The sequence below is a fragment of the Rhyacophila brunnea genome, unplaced genomic scaffold (assembly GCF_057557595.1).
Source record: "Rhyacophila brunnea isolate RB1 unplaced genomic scaffold, BYU_Rbru_1.0 scaffold_2, whole genome shotgun sequence".
Classification (NCBI taxonomy): domain Eukaryota; kingdom Metazoa; phylum Arthropoda; class Insecta; order Trichoptera; family Rhyacophilidae; genus Rhyacophila; species Rhyacophila brunnea.
Window position 1 is genome coordinate 31,156,666 of NW_028232859.1, and position 20,660 is coordinate 31,177,325.

The 20,660-nt window shown below is 30.0% G+C and overlaps 1 protein-coding gene across 1 annotated transcript in view; it reads left to right on the forward strand.

Annotated features, from left to right (window-relative positions):
• LOC147072187 (agrin-like) overlaps positions 1–20,660 on the forward strand; it is a 411,557-nt gene that overhangs the window by 135,320 nt on the left and 255,577 nt on the right. Inside the window, exon 3 of the mRNA XM_085947184.1 lies at positions 8,239–8,448. Coding sequence (XP_085803310.1) covers positions 8,239–8,448 — 210 coding nt within the window. The remainder of the gene's footprint in view (positions 1–8,238; positions 8,449–20,660) is intronic.

The window sequence follows — 20,660 nt, forward strand, 5'->3', positions numbered from 1 at the left end:
ATACATATTTTAAAGTTGTATAAAACGGGTAATAAGATGTAATACTATATTCCAATTATTAAGTATACACTATTTTTAAATTAATTACTAAAACACTAATAAAATAATCATTACTTTTATTTTAATCAATTCAACAAAAAAAGAATATTTATAATATTTATAATTATAGAAAGCATTTTTTGTTTGATTTAAAATTTAAAAAAATCATAATATTTATATTGATACTTCATAAAATAATGAAAGAGAAATCTTACAATCATATAAAATTATCAAAATTGCCAAACAAAATACTTTGGTCGTCACGAATTGGCAAGGAAAAAAGAGGTTGTTTTTATTATAACTATATACCTACATAGAAGATTTAAGAAATACAGGGGTTCTCCGTATGGCAAAAGATTAAGGACATATCACTGTCGTTTTTCCTACCTCTGGTTATTTATAGCGGATATCTGGCCATGCTGACAGACATTCCTGCCGATAGCCATTTCGAATTGCTTTGATTTTATTACGGGGGAGGTTTTTATGTAACCTCTGGTGTAGTGAATCGGATATAAAACTTGCTATATAATTGATTTTCGCTATATAGGAGATTCATTATCTTCTGTCGCTTTTCCATATAATATTTCTGAAAGAAACCGATATGTTAGTATTAACTAATACATGTCTTATACAATCAACGGTTTTATGGCGTATCTATATTATTTTGAACATATTCTTTATTTCTTTAGCTGTAATAAAGAATTATCTTTATTTTGTTTTCGATTTCCCTTATAATTTATTATCAAACATGTTCGAAATGCATAAAAAAGTAACAAATAATATGGTCACCTAAAATATCATGGATTATAGTTATAGGAATTAAACTAACAAGATCTTTATTAAGTATAATGACTTTAAACTATATTATTGTTTAATTATATAATGTAATATCTCTTTTTAAGTCCTGTATAAATGATTAATACTAATCCTTTGGATTATAACATAAAATGTTTTTTTTTTTCAATTTAAGTGTTTCAGTTAAATTAAACGTATTTACTATAATGAAATGCCAATACTTAATATTCTTTTTTTCGTTATAAATCTCCTTTCAGTATGTCAGAATTAATTTCTTATAATACATATTATATTATAATCCCGTACTAACTTCATGTTTTACATGTCTGTATTACCTATTTTAGCTTGCTTTTGGTGCAGAATACAGTGAATACATACTTTTTGGTCCTTCTTTAATAGCTGGAAAATATCTTCGTTATAGAATTTATCCATAATAATAATATTAACCAATAATAAAATTATTTTATTATCCATCTAAATAAGTTACAAGACTTATACAAATGAGTAAACATAGTTATATAATTTGAAATATATCTGTAAGAATTATTTTTTTTGAAAAAGAAAAAACTAAATCATGTACTTTATTTTAAATTTCTCATATACCTATTGTACATAGTTCAACGCGTACTGCGTACTGCGTACTGAAATTTTGAAAACCGTTTTGAAATATATTTAATTTATTAACGAACATCCTATAAAAATGGCCTTTTTTCATAAAAAATAAACTTTTCACTATAATGGGTCAAACATTCGATTGGTTCGCTGTTAATGAAAAAGTTTGTGTTTGTGTCTTCAGTCGCTATTTTTGATACTAGTAATAGTTTGGTTTTCTTGACGTTCATTTTTAAACCATAAGGATTAATGACATCAATAACCTTTTCTACCAATTGATGTAAACTCTTTAAACTATCAGAAATCAGCACAGTATCAAAGGCAATAATAGATGTATTAATAAAAAGGACTGAAGTAAAATTTATGAACTTCTTTAATATCAACGTTATATCAAATAATCATTTAAAGTGTTTTAAATAAACATAAATATGTTCACATTTAAACGACCTAAACAACTTCATAAAATATATGTTTTCTCTGCTATATCCATCCTACTTACGTCAGTAAAGTAGCTATACAAAGGTCTGGGTGAAATTACAGCGGAATGTTTTTTTCCGCAAAAACTCCACAAGACATTGTTTCAAGACGCGTGAGGTCAAATTGTAAGACTATTATTAAGAAAACAAGAAAATTTAGCACTATATTTTAGGGAAAAAATAACACACATGTTATATTAAAAAATACTAGCCCTTAAATAAAGTAAAATTCCCCGTTCAGATATTGTGTCAGTTAGTGATAAGCGTTTGTATTATTTTCTTTTTAATTAAATTATCTTAAATAATCTTTTTCGCATTTTACTGCTCACCGTGTTTTTTGATCATTAGGGTCAAACCCGACTTTGATTTTTACAATATGTGTGACATAATAATTGAAATCAAATATATAGAATCAATACAATGAGCAAATATCTGTTAAACCTTTATTTTTATAAAATTATATTTTTAGACATCTTTAAACTATAATATGTTAAGAGAGTAACCTTCCCTCTCAAAGTCGTTATACAATAATATTCAAATAATAAACGATGGCGTTTTAGATAGGTATGTCATCAACTATATTACCAAAAATACTTTGTATACATATTCTAATCAGTAATAAAATAGGTACATCACATAATTTATTAAAATATGATGAAATATATCAATTCTAAATGACATAAAAAAATCATAGCGTGGGTAAAAACTGAAATGTTGATTTTCTGGTCGACGAATTTTAAATTACGATACGATTTAGTTGTGGTTTTGTAGTTTGACATTAGTGCTATATATTTTTCATAATGGCAATGTCTAATTTAAACAATATGTTTCATTAGAATCAAACCGTTTTATATATTTTTATTTTTATAGTACATTATACACACCCATAAACTTTTTCGATCGATAATCTTGTATAATATAAGTATATACGTATATAAGTATATTTTCGATATTTGCCCTGAAATGGTCAACTTTGACAATATTTACACTATCTAAGTTGTTAAACTATTTACAATTATATGAGTTTTGGTGGTTGTTTTAGATATTTGCATACTCGTTGTGAGAATGTAAGTGGCTATGGGCTAAAAATCTCATGTTCGTATTAAATAGTGAATATGCTATATTCGCGAGGACATATGGAGAAAATATATTTTTTATGAAATACTGGAAATAAGTATTCCGTTAGGATATCGCATTTTTTCTTTCCAAAAATTTCATATAAACTCCTATTATTCTACGGTTTGGGAGCAAAATTCTTTGCGTAGCCCTCGGTTTCATATGACGATGCTCCACGTGGAAAGCTGACTATGAATATCTACGTACGTGACAGGAAATTATTTGACAACGGCCCTGACAGATGGTGCTGCCTGCGCTACGATCGTGACTGGCCTGTAGATTCTACTTCACCAAGGAATTCTCATGATGATTTAAAAATTCTGTATTTATTTTAATTTGGATATCTTTTATTGTATCTATAAAACTTTTATTTTTTAAATAATTAATTTGAATCTAGTTTTGAATAAAATAAAATATAGTATGGATTTATGCTGTAAGAATCCGTAGATGTAGACCAATTGTCCAGTAGCTGGAATACTTCAATAAAACGGTGTATACTACAAAGGAAGTTTTTTTACGCAGCTTCCTTCTTCGCCGGATATAGGCGTCCGTGGACCCTCTCGCTTGCTGTAGAAGGGAGGCGATTTCTTTCCGAGTTGAAAATTTATCGACGATTCGCAGTATCGGTGCTGTGAACAAAGTTATCATTGATTTTTGTGGTGTTATTTCATTAAACAAAAAAGTTAACCGAGTTTATAATATGTAGGTTCTTTACAAAACCTCGATATTCTTTGGTGAAATCTATAATAATATAATCCAGGATTATTGAAACATTTTAACATTAGATAACTTATAATGCGACACAATATCATAAATAATATAAAAAGTACATTTTCTATTAAAAGAACTTATATTCAGATTCGTTGGGTTTTATGACGAAAGTCTTGAACAAAAACTCACATAAAAATTAGAATTTTACCATCATTAGTATTATGGTAGTAAACTTAATGAAACGTTATTCATATGTTACCTAATACATATTTGCAGAAAATAATAATAAATTATGAAAACAACACAAAATAATCAAATGTTGACATCTCTGAAAGGAATTGGATTACAAGGGCTCGCAATCCAATTCGATTTCTTCTTAACCAAAATCCCGTGATTGAAAATGCTGAAATCCGGAGATTTTAGGATTACTTGTCATTTATTTATTTTTATATGAAAAAAGTAAATAAATGTATCAGAGTGAAATGTTGTGAACTTTTTAACATAATTATAGGTTTTTTTTTTCCACTGCAAAATAGAAATAAATGTTTCAATACAAAAATACATACAAACTATTAAAAAATGGTCATTTTTATTATTTTCATTATATAAATGAAGGATTGTAATTCCTAGTATAAATTTATTATGAAATAGGTACATAAGGTACAAAAATTTAAAAATAACTATTATACGTAATTTTAATATGTTGCATAACCTCTGGTTAAATAGTGTAGGTCATGTAGACTGATGTGTTTCAAAAAATAGTGCCTAACATTGATATTACTTAGAAAATGTAGTCCTACATAATTATCTACTAGTAAATTTTGAAACACACACATAGATAAATATTTAAAAAGGTAATCTAAGTCTAGACTTCTAAGAATGATTTGTATCAGAGTTTTTTTAACAAATGTATTGATCATTGATAACTTTACTACCTACTTACTTATAAAAAGTTGAAATATATATTTTACATGATATATTATAATATCTACTCGTACCATTATACAAAGTGATAAACACATTTTATGATGAATTACCACTAAGTAACCATTGGTTAAAATTCTACTTTAATTATTATATCTAGCATACATATTATTATATATATGGTAGGTTTTGATTTTTTAATAATATGTATTTTCATTTAAAATTATGATTTCAGTTTTTAATGACTATATTTTGAAACTAATTTTAAAAATTCTCAGTCAATAACCACTCTACCCATAAACACAATAGGTTTGATGGGTTCTCCAGAACGTAACAGAAGAACAGATAAGACCGCATGTTATAAATAACTTAGTTTGATAGAATGTTGAGTGGAATCTCAAAATGCTCGAATCAACCTTTGCTATTACATAAATCCGTTTAGGCACAGCTACCTTGGCCTATTCGATCAGAGGCGCCCTCCTCGCTTACGTGTGTATGAAAAAAAGACATTTGGTGCGCGACGCTCGTACAAAATGTCACATTTAGCCAAAAGTCACATCCCATCGATCTATTCCACTTTGTAGTGGGACAAGAGGCGGCCTTTTGCCGTCTAAACCCCTACACAGGTGCGGGTTGTAATGTTCTTTTCAAAACCTCAGTTCAAATGGACATTAACTCGTTATTGAGATATGAACGATTTAAAAATATACATAAAATGATTGGTATAATATCAAAGTTCTACTACATAATATAATATTACAAATAAATATATTGGTTATATTATTATTAAAGTAATGATTCCTAACGATGGTTTGTTGCCCTAGATTAAATGAGCTCGTGTCCAGAATTTCGCAAGAATTTGTAAAAGATTGCAAATAACAGTAAAACTTGATACATTTATTTAGTAAATAAAAAATAATATGAAGGGTTAATAAAGAGTCTTGAGTTGGTATATTATCTAACATAATATATAAATTATTGGGTTTAATTATTATTATAAATTAGTAAGTTTATAATCAGCTAATAACTGCAGCATTTCTTATTCTTGTATCGCGTCGATATTAATATATCAACACGACCCTTGCATCACTTTTTGAGTCATTAATATTCTCTATTGAAAGTGAGGTCGTAAATTTTTTTAATGAAATAAATACAGATAACTACTAAAATATAATTACTCGTTAATACTATTATTGACCGATCGTACTTGATGAATTTAAATATAAATTCTAATAGTAGGGAGTGTAGGGACGTATATTTCGTAATATTTCTCATTAGCTAATTTTATTAAATTCGCAACATATTACCAAGTTCTATTGTGTACGAGTAATAAACAATACTTTTTTACGCTTACTGAGTGTATTAATAGTGATTAGTTATCTAATTATCATCTACGGGTTTTTACAAACACTTCAAGTATTCAAAAAGAAAAAAAAATACTAGATCCTTAGTAGATATTAAGTTTTTACTTTATTTTATTGTATTAGTTTATTATAATATAAGCGAAAATTAGTTTTATTCGTGGTAGTATTTATTTACTATTGGTGATTGTGCTTAGTGCGAAAGATGAAAGACAAAACCCGGGTCGCAAAAAAACTACTCAAACTGAATAGTACAACACTTAAGTTATTTAGTACATTAATACTATCGACCGAAGGTACTTTATGGAATTTGAATTTAAATTCTAATGGAATTAAGTTTTGTACTATTTCATTACCTTAATGGAATAGTACATAATTTAAATCCATTAGAATTGAAGTCATTTAGAATTTAAAGTATTATTATTTAAAATTTATGATCACATTAAATTTGTAGCTTTATATTCATACATATAACTAAAATTTAACGTATTTCTCATAGGTAATATCCTTGATTATCAGTATTTTAATGGGATACTTATATCCATATAGTAAAATTATGAATTTTTTGGTGATAAATTAACACTTCGCACATATCGCAATAATAATATGATCAAATTTCTAAAAATATTTCTAAACCAATTTGAAAAATCGATTGTGTGCAATTAATAGTAGTATTAAATGTAGCTTTTTTAGATAATTTTATTTAAAATATTTATAACCTAATTGAAAGAAAAATAATATTCCTTATATACCTACCTATATTTATAAACGATATCATTTTTGAAGTAAAAATAATAATATTTTTATTTTATTTATTAAGGAAACAAACAGTTACATATTCATTACAAAAAATTAACATATAAGAATGAAAAGTTATTGCAACCAGCAGAGTTTAAAAACATAATGTGCAAAATTTCACACAATTTAACATCGTCATCATGGATTTGTATTTGGGGCCTCCTGCAACACAGTTTTGAATGTTTTCATTTATCTACCCAAAACACGTTTGAATATGTGACCGACTTTTTTCAAGAGCTTTGATTGTTATTATTATTGGATTTTTATTCTAAGAATATTGTGTTATGACTTTGAATCACAATTTCAGCTTTTATTTGTTTATCGATATTTGTTTGACATTTTTCCATTTATCGAAACGATCACGTTTATAGCTATTACTTGCGATCTTATGAAAGTGGATGTCCACAGCATACCATTATATTTTGATTATATGATTTACGTGTTCCAATATAACGGACGACATTATATTATTATTATACTGGCATTCGAGAAAATAGTCGGTTATTGTGTTCGAATAATGGTTTACGGGAATGTCAAATTGGTACAAGCATATTTCTTTGTATAAAATTTAAATGTCAAATTTAATGTATGATAAATTAATAAATTCTTAATTTGAATGTTGAAATTCTTCATATTCATAAAAAAATAGATTAACTTCATGACTATCTAATAATTTAAATAATAATGGTGTAATTAAGAATATTATAGCAAATTTTTTAATTTTAGTACTTGCATTAAATTAGTAGTAGGTAGTAGTATTATACGGTTATTAAATAGATCAAATAATGCTAAAGGCAGAACCAAACCATGTATTCTTTACAGAATCTAGTTTTGTTAACCAAATTACTAATTATTTAATTGAATTCCATTTCAACATACACTAAAATTAATTTTAATTAAATTAATTAGCTGATTTTCAGGTTCTTTAGGTTTATCCGTAGAAAAACAACGATATATATGATAGGAAAATGTTGCACTTCATGAGGTAGATACTTACGAATCCAGTTTACAGAACATTCTTGGGTAGTACTAGATACAATGAAGATAGGTAATAGGTGATCAACTTCCTATAACGGATAACAATATGATGAAGTTTCAAATTATGGATGAGTGGTAGATAATCCGTTTCTGAATTTGTGGGTCACGGATTTGAATCCCCCGTCTAAAAAATACTAATAATTAAAAATTGGTGATACTCGTAATGGCTCTGCAATTCAATATTAATCTATTCTTTTCAATATACTGTGTGAACAGTATATTTTTTTAGAACCAAAATCGTTGTACATTTCAATAATTAAATGTTGTATTCTATAGGGTCTCACTATAATAATTTCTACATATTTTTTTTACTGTATTTCATTGCTTTTGTGTCAATTAAGTAATGTCTGATTGTGATATTGTTACAGAGCCATGCGAGAAAACTTTTTGCCGCTGGGGCGCAACCTGTGTGGCGCTGGAAGACGGCAGAGCGCATTGCCAGTGTCCTGCACGCTGCCCTCCGACCCATGATCCCGTCTGCTCAACTGATGGCCGAACCTACTCCAATCACTGTGAACTCCGAAAAGAATCATGTGAAAAACGATTGAACACGAGAGTACGACATACTGGAGAATGTGGTAAGTAGAGTTTTTTTAATTAACCCTGCAATAGGTCACGAGGGCTCCAAATGTAGTGAAACACTCAGATTTGAGAAAATTATACTCACAATCTATTGCCATACATATTTGACTACAATAGTCACCGTATATCAACAATACAACTTTTAATATCTATTTTATTATAATAATACTTACACAAAACAAGATTTTGAAGTCTTGTGATGTATTGAATAAGGCGCTAAAAAGCATAGAATGACACATATTTTACGATTTCGATTTGACAGACTGCAAGAGCAATTTGTCAACATGGTGATTTTGTTACATAAAATAAAACATCGCAAAAAATACGTCATACTGTACGGTTTTGTTCAAATAATCTAAATATTAATAATGTCATTATCAATAAAATAACTGCTCAGAATAAAATATAGTCTTCTTCTCTAAGTAATTTTATATTATGTTACATTCAATCCCATTTGACAAAATAAATATAACATTTAAAATAATTAATAGGATAAATAATCATTATATGGAATGATGTTTTGTTTAAAATTGAGAATATAGATTTTTTATCAAGAAACTATTAGTACGACTACATACGGAAGTATATTAACTTCATGGCTATAGTGATATTTTAACAACAGTCAAAGTTTTCAGATGTTTCTATATAATTTCTTCATTGGAGACATCGATGACAAATTTCCTCTACTCGGTTGCATGGTATTCGAACATTGTTCAACAATAATTGATAATAATAACTTACTGTGATTGCTCTAATCAAAACTGATTCTCTCTCTGGAGAATAGTTGCATGCATACTTGTTTGCAAGTTTGTTGCATCGAATTAATACAAATCCTCAACTTCTATGCAATATGTTCGAAAGCCTAATATCCTGTTTGCATACACATTACAAGTTTTAATTAAATTTTCAAACCAAATTAATTTTAATAATAAATTACGTAAATGCATAGCTGGGTGTAGTTTCATTATTTAAACTCTATTTTATGTATGTCAGTATAGTATAAGGCAATAAACCTAAACTTCTTTTTATCTTTGTCATTTTGTATCGCATATTTGAATATGTACACATTGTTGAATAACTCGTGACTCTTGTTCATAGGGTCTGGAAGGAACAAAAATAATGAAAATTCCGTAATTTAGTTTCATCTTTTAAATGATGGAATCGGCATTGTGAAATGAGAAAAATATTTAATATCGATGCTAATGAAGGTACAAATATAGACTACAGGGGTTTCAGAAGCAATATTGCTTGTGCTTGGAGAATGGCTGGAATTCAATGTTATTTACCAATTTAGATACCAGTACTTATGAATAAATTAACTGATAGTCATGCACTCAATTTTGATTAATATTGGCGACTGAATTGTATGCTTCAAATCAAGGTACCAATTACAGGTACTTGATTTTTATGTAGGTATACATATAATTGATATTTTTTTTGAATATTATATTACAACAATTCAAAATTTAACAGATAAACCGTAATTTACGATGCAATTTTTACTTTTCGTTATCTTCAAAATGTGTACAAAATATTCTTAATTGTTGTACTTTTAATATTTTCACACGATTTATCTTTAACAATATTACTTTAAGATAACGGTAAAATATTTATTACAAAAAATATGCCAGTTTCAATATTTGTTTTATTTCCACTGCACTTTGGAGTGGTTACATATTGTTTCGTATAAATTGGTAGTTCCAATAATATTACAAAGTTCAAAATACTGTGCAAACAAACCTGTGTGATTTTTTAAACACCTTTCTGATATGGAAAAATTATCAATTTACATTTTATCAATATAATAATATGTATATTTAGATAACATTATTGATATAAGACTACTATTTTGACTACTACAGATTACTTTACTACTGCGGTGACCTCAAGGTTAACCAACCGTACTATAATAATAATTATAGTACAATTCTATAGTTTTGATTCCCCGAAATATTTAAGATACTACCATTATTTACGCTGAATATGCCAAAGATACTATTAGTTTGAAGGATTTAAGACTAGAAAGATGGCATCACTGCTCATATTGCAATTAATTGGGCCTGTAATCAAATAAGTATGTCTACTTTATTTGACTAAGATGACGCAATCCATTTGTGAGAGTATTTTAAAGAAGACTTAATAACAATTCAAACCAGTGATGATATTTTTAAATTATTACTACAACTTGTATTTATCACAAATTGTGCATTTTTTCCCATATTTACATTTATTCTAGAACCAAGCCTAATAAAAGCTAACATCCTTATAAGTTATATAATTAAATATTATAATCAATCTGTGTAAAAGCAAGCCAGTAAATATTAAATGATAAGTTATAATAAAACTGTAAGTAAGCATCAGCATACAGCCTAAATAAATAAATAAATTTCATTTTTTAATTATCAACCTTCACGATAATTATTAAGTCGCATTATTATTTTGTTTTTTCGTTCAGTTCTAATCTACTTATAATTATTATCACTCGGGTTCAGTCCTTACTTTGGCACGTCGGCTGCTTTGCCGAAGTGTTTCATTAAAATTATGATATTATAAGTATTGATTATTATATACGCTTTAACCTGTCAGTACTCGAGAATGTATTCTGAAAAATAAAATACAGCATTTCTCTACGAAATCCGTTGTTAATCAATATGTCACCGAAAAAGCAGCAGCAGCAGCAGAGACGATAATCACCATTCAAACGTCACCAGCGGGGTATCTTTACCCCCTCCTCTTTGTATATGACAGTAGGTAGCATATTTACAAAATATAAATGTAACACGATCAAATTATATACAAATAAAAAAAATAGTTCATGGTTTTTATTTTATTTTTTATCGTGGTGGGTCTCAAAATCAATTGGGACTCCACGTTCCTAAATACACCGCTGCTTACTCAAATAAAAACCGTTAAAAAGATTTTTTTTAAATCTACATGTTATTATAATATATTGTCTTGATAACTACTAATCATTATTTTATCTATGACATTGACAACGCCCTTTTTTCTTAACCTGAGAAAATTTGAAAGTTTTCAAAAATTGAAATCTTATCAAGCATAAAGTGCAATATTAACTTTACTTATGCTAATAATATGTGGTGCATATGTATATATAATGTAAATTACATTATCATACTTTTTTCTACAAATACCTGTTAACCATTCTCACAACCCATGGGTTTTTGCACTAAATGCACCTATTTAAAAAAAAATATGCGTATTTCACCAACCGCGGAATTTAACCCACCAATCCCATCGTGGGTTCAAGTAAATCATAATTCTATATAGTAGCAGGTAAAACAATAACAAAGCTTTAAAAATAAATTGCTAATTTTGAGTAGGTACCTACCTACTGAAAGCTCTCAGTCCCTGCACTACTAAAATGGAAGGGAGATGGCGGAGTGGTGGCACCTCATAGCCACGACGGTTGCCAAATATATTGAGAATACGGGTTATTATATAATGAAACCACGATATTTGGCAGCGCCATCTTGATTTATTTACTCACTTGACGTAATAATAGATACAAAAAATATTGAGCCAATGAACCGCGAACTATGGATGCATGAATGTCCAAAAAATAAAGTCAATCTCTTCGATATTAAATAAGTATGACTAGCTTGATGGAGACAAATTGATTGTTATAATAAAGGAAGAAAGCGTGTCACCAGGTATTTACGTGCCCTTTTGTAAACAATAAATTTAAATGGCATATTGAAACACTTTCACTATTTAAACTGGCTAAAATTAAAATTTTACTCTCGTGACCTGTGTTCATTTGCTAATACTACTTACCTGCTATACGATTAGGAAATAAAAAGTATCAGTAACATCTTGTAGTAAATATAGATACATATTGTGTATAAGTTACCGTAAGATTTTCTCACGATATGACAGTTTTTTTTAGAATTTTTGATTCATTTTTACTATATCACCATACTTTTTTTAAATCTGTGCCTCTACAGTGCAAAACTTAAATATAATTAATGTAAATAGGTACATACATTGAAATTGAAAAATCAAAATTATTATACGCGAGTTTCTCAAAATTATATGTTTGCACTTGGGACAAGAGAGGTGGTTTTATCTAAAGGTATCTTTCAACAAGATTATTTCTGAATTTATTATAGTATCTATCTATTTTCTTTTTAATCGTGAATCCATATTTTTTGCAATGTCAACAACGTAACTAACGCCTGTTATATTGTTTCTGTTCATTTACAATGATCAAAACGAAAGAGTAAGCGCGTGTTTGTATTTTCTGTGACGGAACAGATTGCTAAGTATATTTTAGTCATTTCGTTTAGGTAGAATGTAGTAGGTATACTTAACGTTCCTGTAATTGAATTTGTTTACATTATGTATAATAAATACAATCCGATTAGACTTTTTAGCCTTCTCGCACATCTAAACTAGTCTCGACTGCAACACGTCGAATATGTTGACGAGGCTTTGTTCGTATTCACAAAACACACGTTAACTAATAGAGCTCCGCAAACTGTTGGAATGCGAAATTTTAATTGCAAAAACATCTGGTGTCGCTAGCAACAAATTTCATGCGAGTAGCCCTGCATGTCGCTCGTCCTCCGTGTTGCAATAAAATTACGCATGCGCAAACCGCTACGAGTCACCCATTTTTAATTCAAACGTCAAACTCCTACCTGTATTCAAAATGACAGTCGAGCGCACCAATATTTACTTCGTCCAATAGATTGAAAAACATCTGTGCATTTTATATTACGGTTATAATATAAAGAGAGACCACTCCAAGAGACTTCTGCGGTACCTACTTATATGATAATCGCTGTTTCGGCGTCTGGCAGTATTTTTGTGCAATGACCTTTAGTTTTTGTGCAACGACTTTGACGTTTTGACGCCTATGTGCACGGCTAACTATGCAACATTAATGCAACATTCCTACAAGGTTTGATTTATGGCTGTGTCGCAGACAAGAGGGGATAAGATGTGCGAGCCGGCTTAGTGTCATCTAGAGCAGACTTCAACAAAACAATAGTGGCACTTTCGAATAGAAGTGTTAAATAATTTAACACTCTATTACAGAATTATTCTGCTATATACAATACAATTATTTCTTCATTTTTCTTTATTTGTAATATGTAACAAATGTATATAATTCTCATTAGGTAAGTACTTGATTTATAAGAAATAAAACAATGCTTTAAAATATATACTTTTTTTCGTCTTTATTTTGTTTTAAATGTGTTTTCAATAAAATCTGCACTATATTTTATTCTTCTTCTTTCACCCTGTCACGTCCCAACATTGGGGCATAGGGCAAGCACAAGTTGGCGCCACTTCCCTCGGTCCATCGCCAACTCCTGTGCCTCCCGCCATGTCAGACCTGCAGCACGTAGGTCGCTTTTGTAGCATCGCTGCAGGGTGAGGGAGGGCCGGCCACGGCGACGGAACCCTTGAGGCTGTGCCACAAGGGTACGAAGTGCCGCACTCTTTGGCGGCATCCGGAAAACATGTCCCAGCCACGTGAATCGTCTCTTCGTGATAACTTCAATCACCGAAGGCTGTTGTGTCTGCTCACGAACTCGGATATTTGTAACGCGGTCGTACCAATGTACCCCTAAGATTCTGCGGAGACATCGATTCTCAAAGCTCAAAAGCCGTGACTCTTGAAGCTTAGTAAGATGCCATGTCTCACAGCCATACAGGAGCACAGGTAGCACGCACGCGTTAAACAAACGACATTTGGTCCTCACAGAATACAGCCTTGACCTCCATGCGACTCCAAGTTGGTTGAACGCAGAGCCCGCCACACCCATGCGGATTCCAAGCTCACTAGAAATACCACCATCATCGGCAACCGTGGCACCCAAGTACTTGAATCTGGACACCAGCTCGACGGGCAGACCAGAAACCCGCAGAGGAGTGTCGGCGTCGATGCAAGCAGCACTGCACATGGATTTGGTCTTAGCGGCATTCAGATGAAGACCCACACGCATCGAGTTCGCGGCTAGCCTGTTCACGGTCACCTCCAACCTCTCGATCGTCGAGTCAAACACGACTGCGTCGTCTGCATACTCCAAGTCGCACAGTCTTTCTTCGCATAGATCGCTTGTGTCATCATGATGTAGGCGTATCCCACTGTCGGGGCAAACCGTCTTACGCATTATGAAATCCATCATGATGATAAAAAGAAAGGGCGCAAGTACACATCCTTGCTTGACTCCTGACGTGATTATAATAATGTTGCCTACTTACTGATATACTTATTTAATTTTAAATTCATTTATTATTTTATGAAATACTTTATTGAAATAATATATCCTATCGTAGGTAGTTGAAAGCTATCCCCTGCTAAGGAGGTTATATAATGTTAAAATCAGCACTTTTCAATTTATTTTGAATATAGTAATATCGGAGGAAAAACTGTGACACTTAACTTGTACCACTAAAACTATAAAATGTCAAAATCTGCACCCCTATATTTGCGCAACGTCTCAATTACACATAAATAATTTTAAAATATCTGGTAGCAAGTCGAATAATTTAATTTTATTTGCATCATTTAGAGTTTATGACTGTCAAGTCTTTAATTACTAAGAAGTCTCCTTCGCCTTTCGACAGGTCAACTATCAGAATACTTGAGAACGTTAAGTGGGCCACTGCTTCATGAAGACGGGCAGACAAGAGCCCTTAAAATGCCACTCAACTCGCTCCCCTCCCATCAAAATTCTCTCGGCCTGAGTTAAAACAGAATGCAATGACAACCGTCACGAGAAGAAAATAAAGATATTATTCATGATACCATAATAACATACCAACAATAAAATTCTATAAGTACATTGTAGATACAACATTATAATAAAATTATTATACATTTTAATGACATATTAGAAATAACACTAAAATTAATATTGTATTATTTTACACTTTTACATACTTAGGTATGTCTAATAATATGTTTTTAAGTAGGTACTTTTGTAAAAGTATAAATATTAGTAATAGATATATAATAACGTATGAAATAAAGATCTAGAGGGTGATGTATAACTAAGTTCTGCAGAAGTATGAAGCAACCCAAGGCATACTATCAAGGGAATGAAATCAGTATGGAGAAGCAGTAAATAGATAATAATAATGAATAAACCGTGTTTTTATTGGTAAAGTACATTGACGCAAATTTAGAGATTCAAGTTCCATCGAATTGTTTTCAAAGATTTTTTTAGTAATTATATATTATTATATTTGAGGTGTTTTCAAATTATGCATATTCAATAAATAGTGAAGTTAACCTTGTACGATTTTTTTAGTATTAAGCGGGATCCTAATGCCAATAGAGAACCAAGCGGAAAATACGAACCTTGTAATTTGAGAATTATTTTGATAATTTACAATTTCAACTGTATTAATTAACAAATATGTGTCTGAAAACATTAAAAATATTTATTTTTTTAAGATAAACTTGTGAAAAAAATGTGAATTTGTGACATATTTATGTTATAGGTTACGTTGTTATTACATTATTTTTATGGTTATATTTATTATTAAAATTTAGTTTATTAAGTTTTCAATTTTTTAACGTTCAGATTTTTGACTAATCTATAGTTTTAATCTTTTTTATATTCATTTTAAAAAACATCGATTTCTATAAAAAATATAAATGTGTATAACTTGAAATCATTTTTATTTATATCAAATCGGTAAATATTGGGACCATACCTAAATAAGATTTCATAGTGTAGTATATGTTTTATATCATTTAAACACTTATTAAAAAAATGATTCATGTTGAAAAGCTAGAAAAGCAAAACTGAACTTATTTATGAGCGAATGACATAAAAATTGTGATTCTAAAAATTAGTACGAATGTGCTACATTTAAATTGCTCGCTTTGAACGAGATAAAAGCAAGTATCTCTGATTCCACTCGTGGATAAGAGTGAAGCTATCAAACAAATCCTATACACTATACACCTTCAATACACCGCTATCCTATTATATCTGATATACCTATCTATTCGGCTTATTCCGTGGATTACTGTTATGTGTCGAGTCGTGAGCGCTTTTAGAAAAATGAAATTTTGACGTGAAATTATTATTAACAAATGCTACAAAAATTATTACACAGTTGATTTTTTTTTCATTTTAATCAATTCACCATTTAGGTGCTTATAATATAACACATTCACCGCATATACATAATAATGATATGTACTAATTATAAGTACCAAAGTTTTACATTTGTGGTTATAGTATTATATTATAATACATTATTTTTATGAGGTACTTATAATTAATGTTATTAGGAGAGGCGAGAGAAAGATATATATTATTATTTGCGAAAGGGACAGATGGCAAATTTACAAATTACAAAGGACTGGGAATTTTGAACGGGAGAAATGGGAGGAGAAGACCAATTACGATTTAAAATTTCGCTAATTACCGTGTTATTGTTGATAATCTTTTATTGTTGTCTATGAATTCTAAACAATAAAGTATAAAGTCAAATTTATTTGTACAATTAATAATTTAGAAATTATATTTAATATTGGTATGTAGTAAAATTATTAAAAGTAGATATTGAATATAATATTTTTATTGACCACACTGCCTAAACACATATGAAATAATTTCAATGATATGGTAATGCTATACCCTTGTGTGTAATGTTATCTTATTATAGTGTGCTGCCTTATAATTGTTCTTTTTGCAAAATACATTGTTACTGAAGATTGACTGGTTACATAAGCTAGCTACAAACAAATACGAAAGATGCCATTTAATATAATTTACATTATAAATTGTGTTAATGAATAAATCAATAGGTATGTTTATACCTATCGAAAAATATTTAAAAAGAAAAGGAACATTTTATTAAATTCAAATTCTCTCTAATCTTACAATAAAACAACGTTTTAATTATGCTGAAAACAACATACTAATTATTATTTTATTGTTATTATACAACTGGAATATAGTTTATAGATTCATTTAAAGATGGCGAAGAGATTTGCTTAATATATTGACGTTTTAATATATCCGTGTATGGCGTGAATGTGTTGATAAGACTAAAAACATAAATTCTCTGGGCAACTATTTGTACGCTTGGCTTTCTGTGGTAAATCAGATTATAGGTATGTTTTTTAATTTTAGTGAAATGTTTGTAAATTCTCAACAAACTAAAATTTAAAATCATTCTTGATTTAGCAGAGAAAGAGAAACGTACAATTAATAGCATCCCTGAGAATTTATGTTTTTAGACGTATCAACATATTCACGCCATACACGGATATTTCCTATTATTTAATTGAAAATGAACATATAATTTTTTACTAACGTACATATAACATATTTTTTATACATATCAAATCGTGCTTTGATGTGGTGACCATTATTATATCAGAATAGCTCCTACGGTAAACTTGTATATCTGAAAAAATCCGTATTTTACAGGGGTGCTGTTAACGATGAGACTGTATATTACATCTATTTCACATTATAACTATATATGGTGAGCAAGATGACGTATAACTTATCAACTTGAAGTTTATTATTAATAGGTAGTAGGTAGGTACCTACACATTGTCCGCAAGAATTACACGACTTCTTTGAAGAAGTTGACCATCTTTAAACCTGGGGTTAAATGAAATGCAGATAGACTGTGGCTTTAGTGGCTGGATGGAGTGGGTAAAGATATTTTAGTTCTTATAATCAGCAGCACCCAAGATCCCAAGATAAAAATCAACATAATATGAAACATCTGTTTAAAAAGCCAATATACTGGATTATTTGTTAGGTTCGGTTTAGTAAGGATAAGTGTCCTTTTGAATATTTGTGAATTTGAATGAAATTCTTCCAAAATCGGTTGAGCAAATTGGCGCGGTTCCCGCTTCCCGTAAACCGACGTGTACCGAAACATTTTTTGTCACCCAAATATTTATATTGTAGGACCTTCAATTTATCAAAATTTAATTCAATTAGAGCTCTTCTAAGCCGTATTTTAACATTAATATACGCAATTTCCAATATACAAGCCGCATTTACCTAAAAAAGTCTCCCTTTTTTAATTTGTTACTCGTCTCTCATAAATTGTCTAGCGCAGGGCTATAAAAGTGGTTCGGGCGTCGAATCCTCGCGGGTCTTGTTTACATGTGCAGGATATTCCAATATGACTTTATAGCGCAAAAACGTTGCGAGTCAGCAATTAATATAACGATCCGTCCACGTGCTACAAAAGAGATGAAACATTCCGATTCAAGACGGGTATGTATACTAATGAGAATTTTCAGTAGACTGGACAAAACGTTATTGAAATTTCGAAAGCGTATTCATTCAATCTTCGACAACCGTATTCATAACATACACATGCATACATACATACAAATATATATATAAAGGCGTCTGATAATATCATAGTTATTTATACACAAAATCATTATCGAAAACATTAATTTAATATTGTTTAAAATGGCATTTCAAATTTATATTATAACAAATAACAATAGTATGTAAGTATGTACGTATTCATGACACACAATTGATTTTAATCATATCTACACTCATCTCATAACGAAAAATGTTTAATTTTATATGTACATTAATATTATCGGCTGAAGATGCTTCATGAATATTTTAATTGATAAGAGTTTTGTAGACACTATTCCGTATATAGTATTTATCCAAAATGTTGAAGATAACCATACAGAGATGAAGCCTAAAATGAAGCAAAAAAATGACTTCCAACAATTTCACCAACAAGGCCGTACTCATGGATAAAAAGCTCGTTGATAACAAGGTATCGCCTTTCAAAATCTTCATGCGCTATGCGTGTGGTATGTAAATCTCATGGAATATTACAATACACTCATCAATAAAAATATATTTTAGTACATATTCATATTGTTGATACTTTTTTAAATTGTAATGAAGCACGTGTAGATAAATTAAAACTATAATAGATGTCGCCAAGTAGATAACGTGACAATGTGCAGGACATGTCGCTCAGCTAGTGGAGAACCGCTGGACGAAGCCCGTCATGTGGTGGTTCCCAAAGGGCAATAAACGACCACATTTGCGTCTTAAAACCCGTTCGAACAACGAAATCATAACGTTCGGTAAATTTACCTACATGGCAGGAAAGGACTAGGAACCAACAGTAGTATAGAGAGCTAGGGGAAGCATGTGGAGCGACCCCGGTAGATGATAATGTTATGTTTATTTTATTTTATTTTATTTAATTTGCTTGTTTTACATGTAATCAAAACACCTTCGTCATTTAATTACTGAAACTATATACTATCTACTTTGTTTTATATCAAAATAAAGTAGATATATTTATTATCGAGTTTCAGTAACAAAAGCTTCTTGCACGTTTTAAGTTTTAACAGCGTAACATTTTTGGACAAAATCCTTAAATATTTACCTTCCGTATTATAATTATTATGTTAGTACAAGTACAACTCAATATTCGAACGCGTTCAAAGGTAAGGGTAAACTAACTCCAATAATATTCTCGAATCACAAGTTTCCGAAATGAAGAACTCTTCAAACTTCCGCTTGACCGACGAGTAGGAATGCATTATTCACAGGAGCTACCAGTTCGTAATAAACCTCCCCGTCTCTCTATCTCCCGTGAGCTTTCGGTAATTATTCTACACTTTAAGTTTGAAATGTCTTACTGTCCTTTATGTGTGATTCCACCTTTGCCCGCTTCAGTATCTTTCCTTGATTATACCAGGCGCACAGGGTATTTATAAGGATATGCCCTACGTGTTACATAAACTATTACCAAAAAATATATTACTCATTATAAATGGAAACTACTTTTATGTAGTCTATAGGTTAACTTATTTATTATTGTAATAATAAATTATGAAATGGTTTTAAATAAACCATTATTTGTATAATCTGTATATCATATTTTGGTATATTATACCTAATAGCCTGTAACGCTTAACGCCTGTACACGTGCATGGATTTACTTGCACGAATAGTGAGTATTTTAAACTATCGCGGTAATAACTGTTTACATCTAAAAGTGCAGGTTTGACAGGTCGTGAAAATCGGTTAACGTCAAAATGAGTTTCTGCACGATGTAGTTTGTGTTTATCGGCAAGTTCGCAATTATCGTTCTACCGCGCAGAGCACAGATATCGCATAGTCCAATTTTCACGTGAAAATTCTCGCCAATCGTGAAGCTTCAGAATTTTTTTAATCCATGCATGGAATCTTGC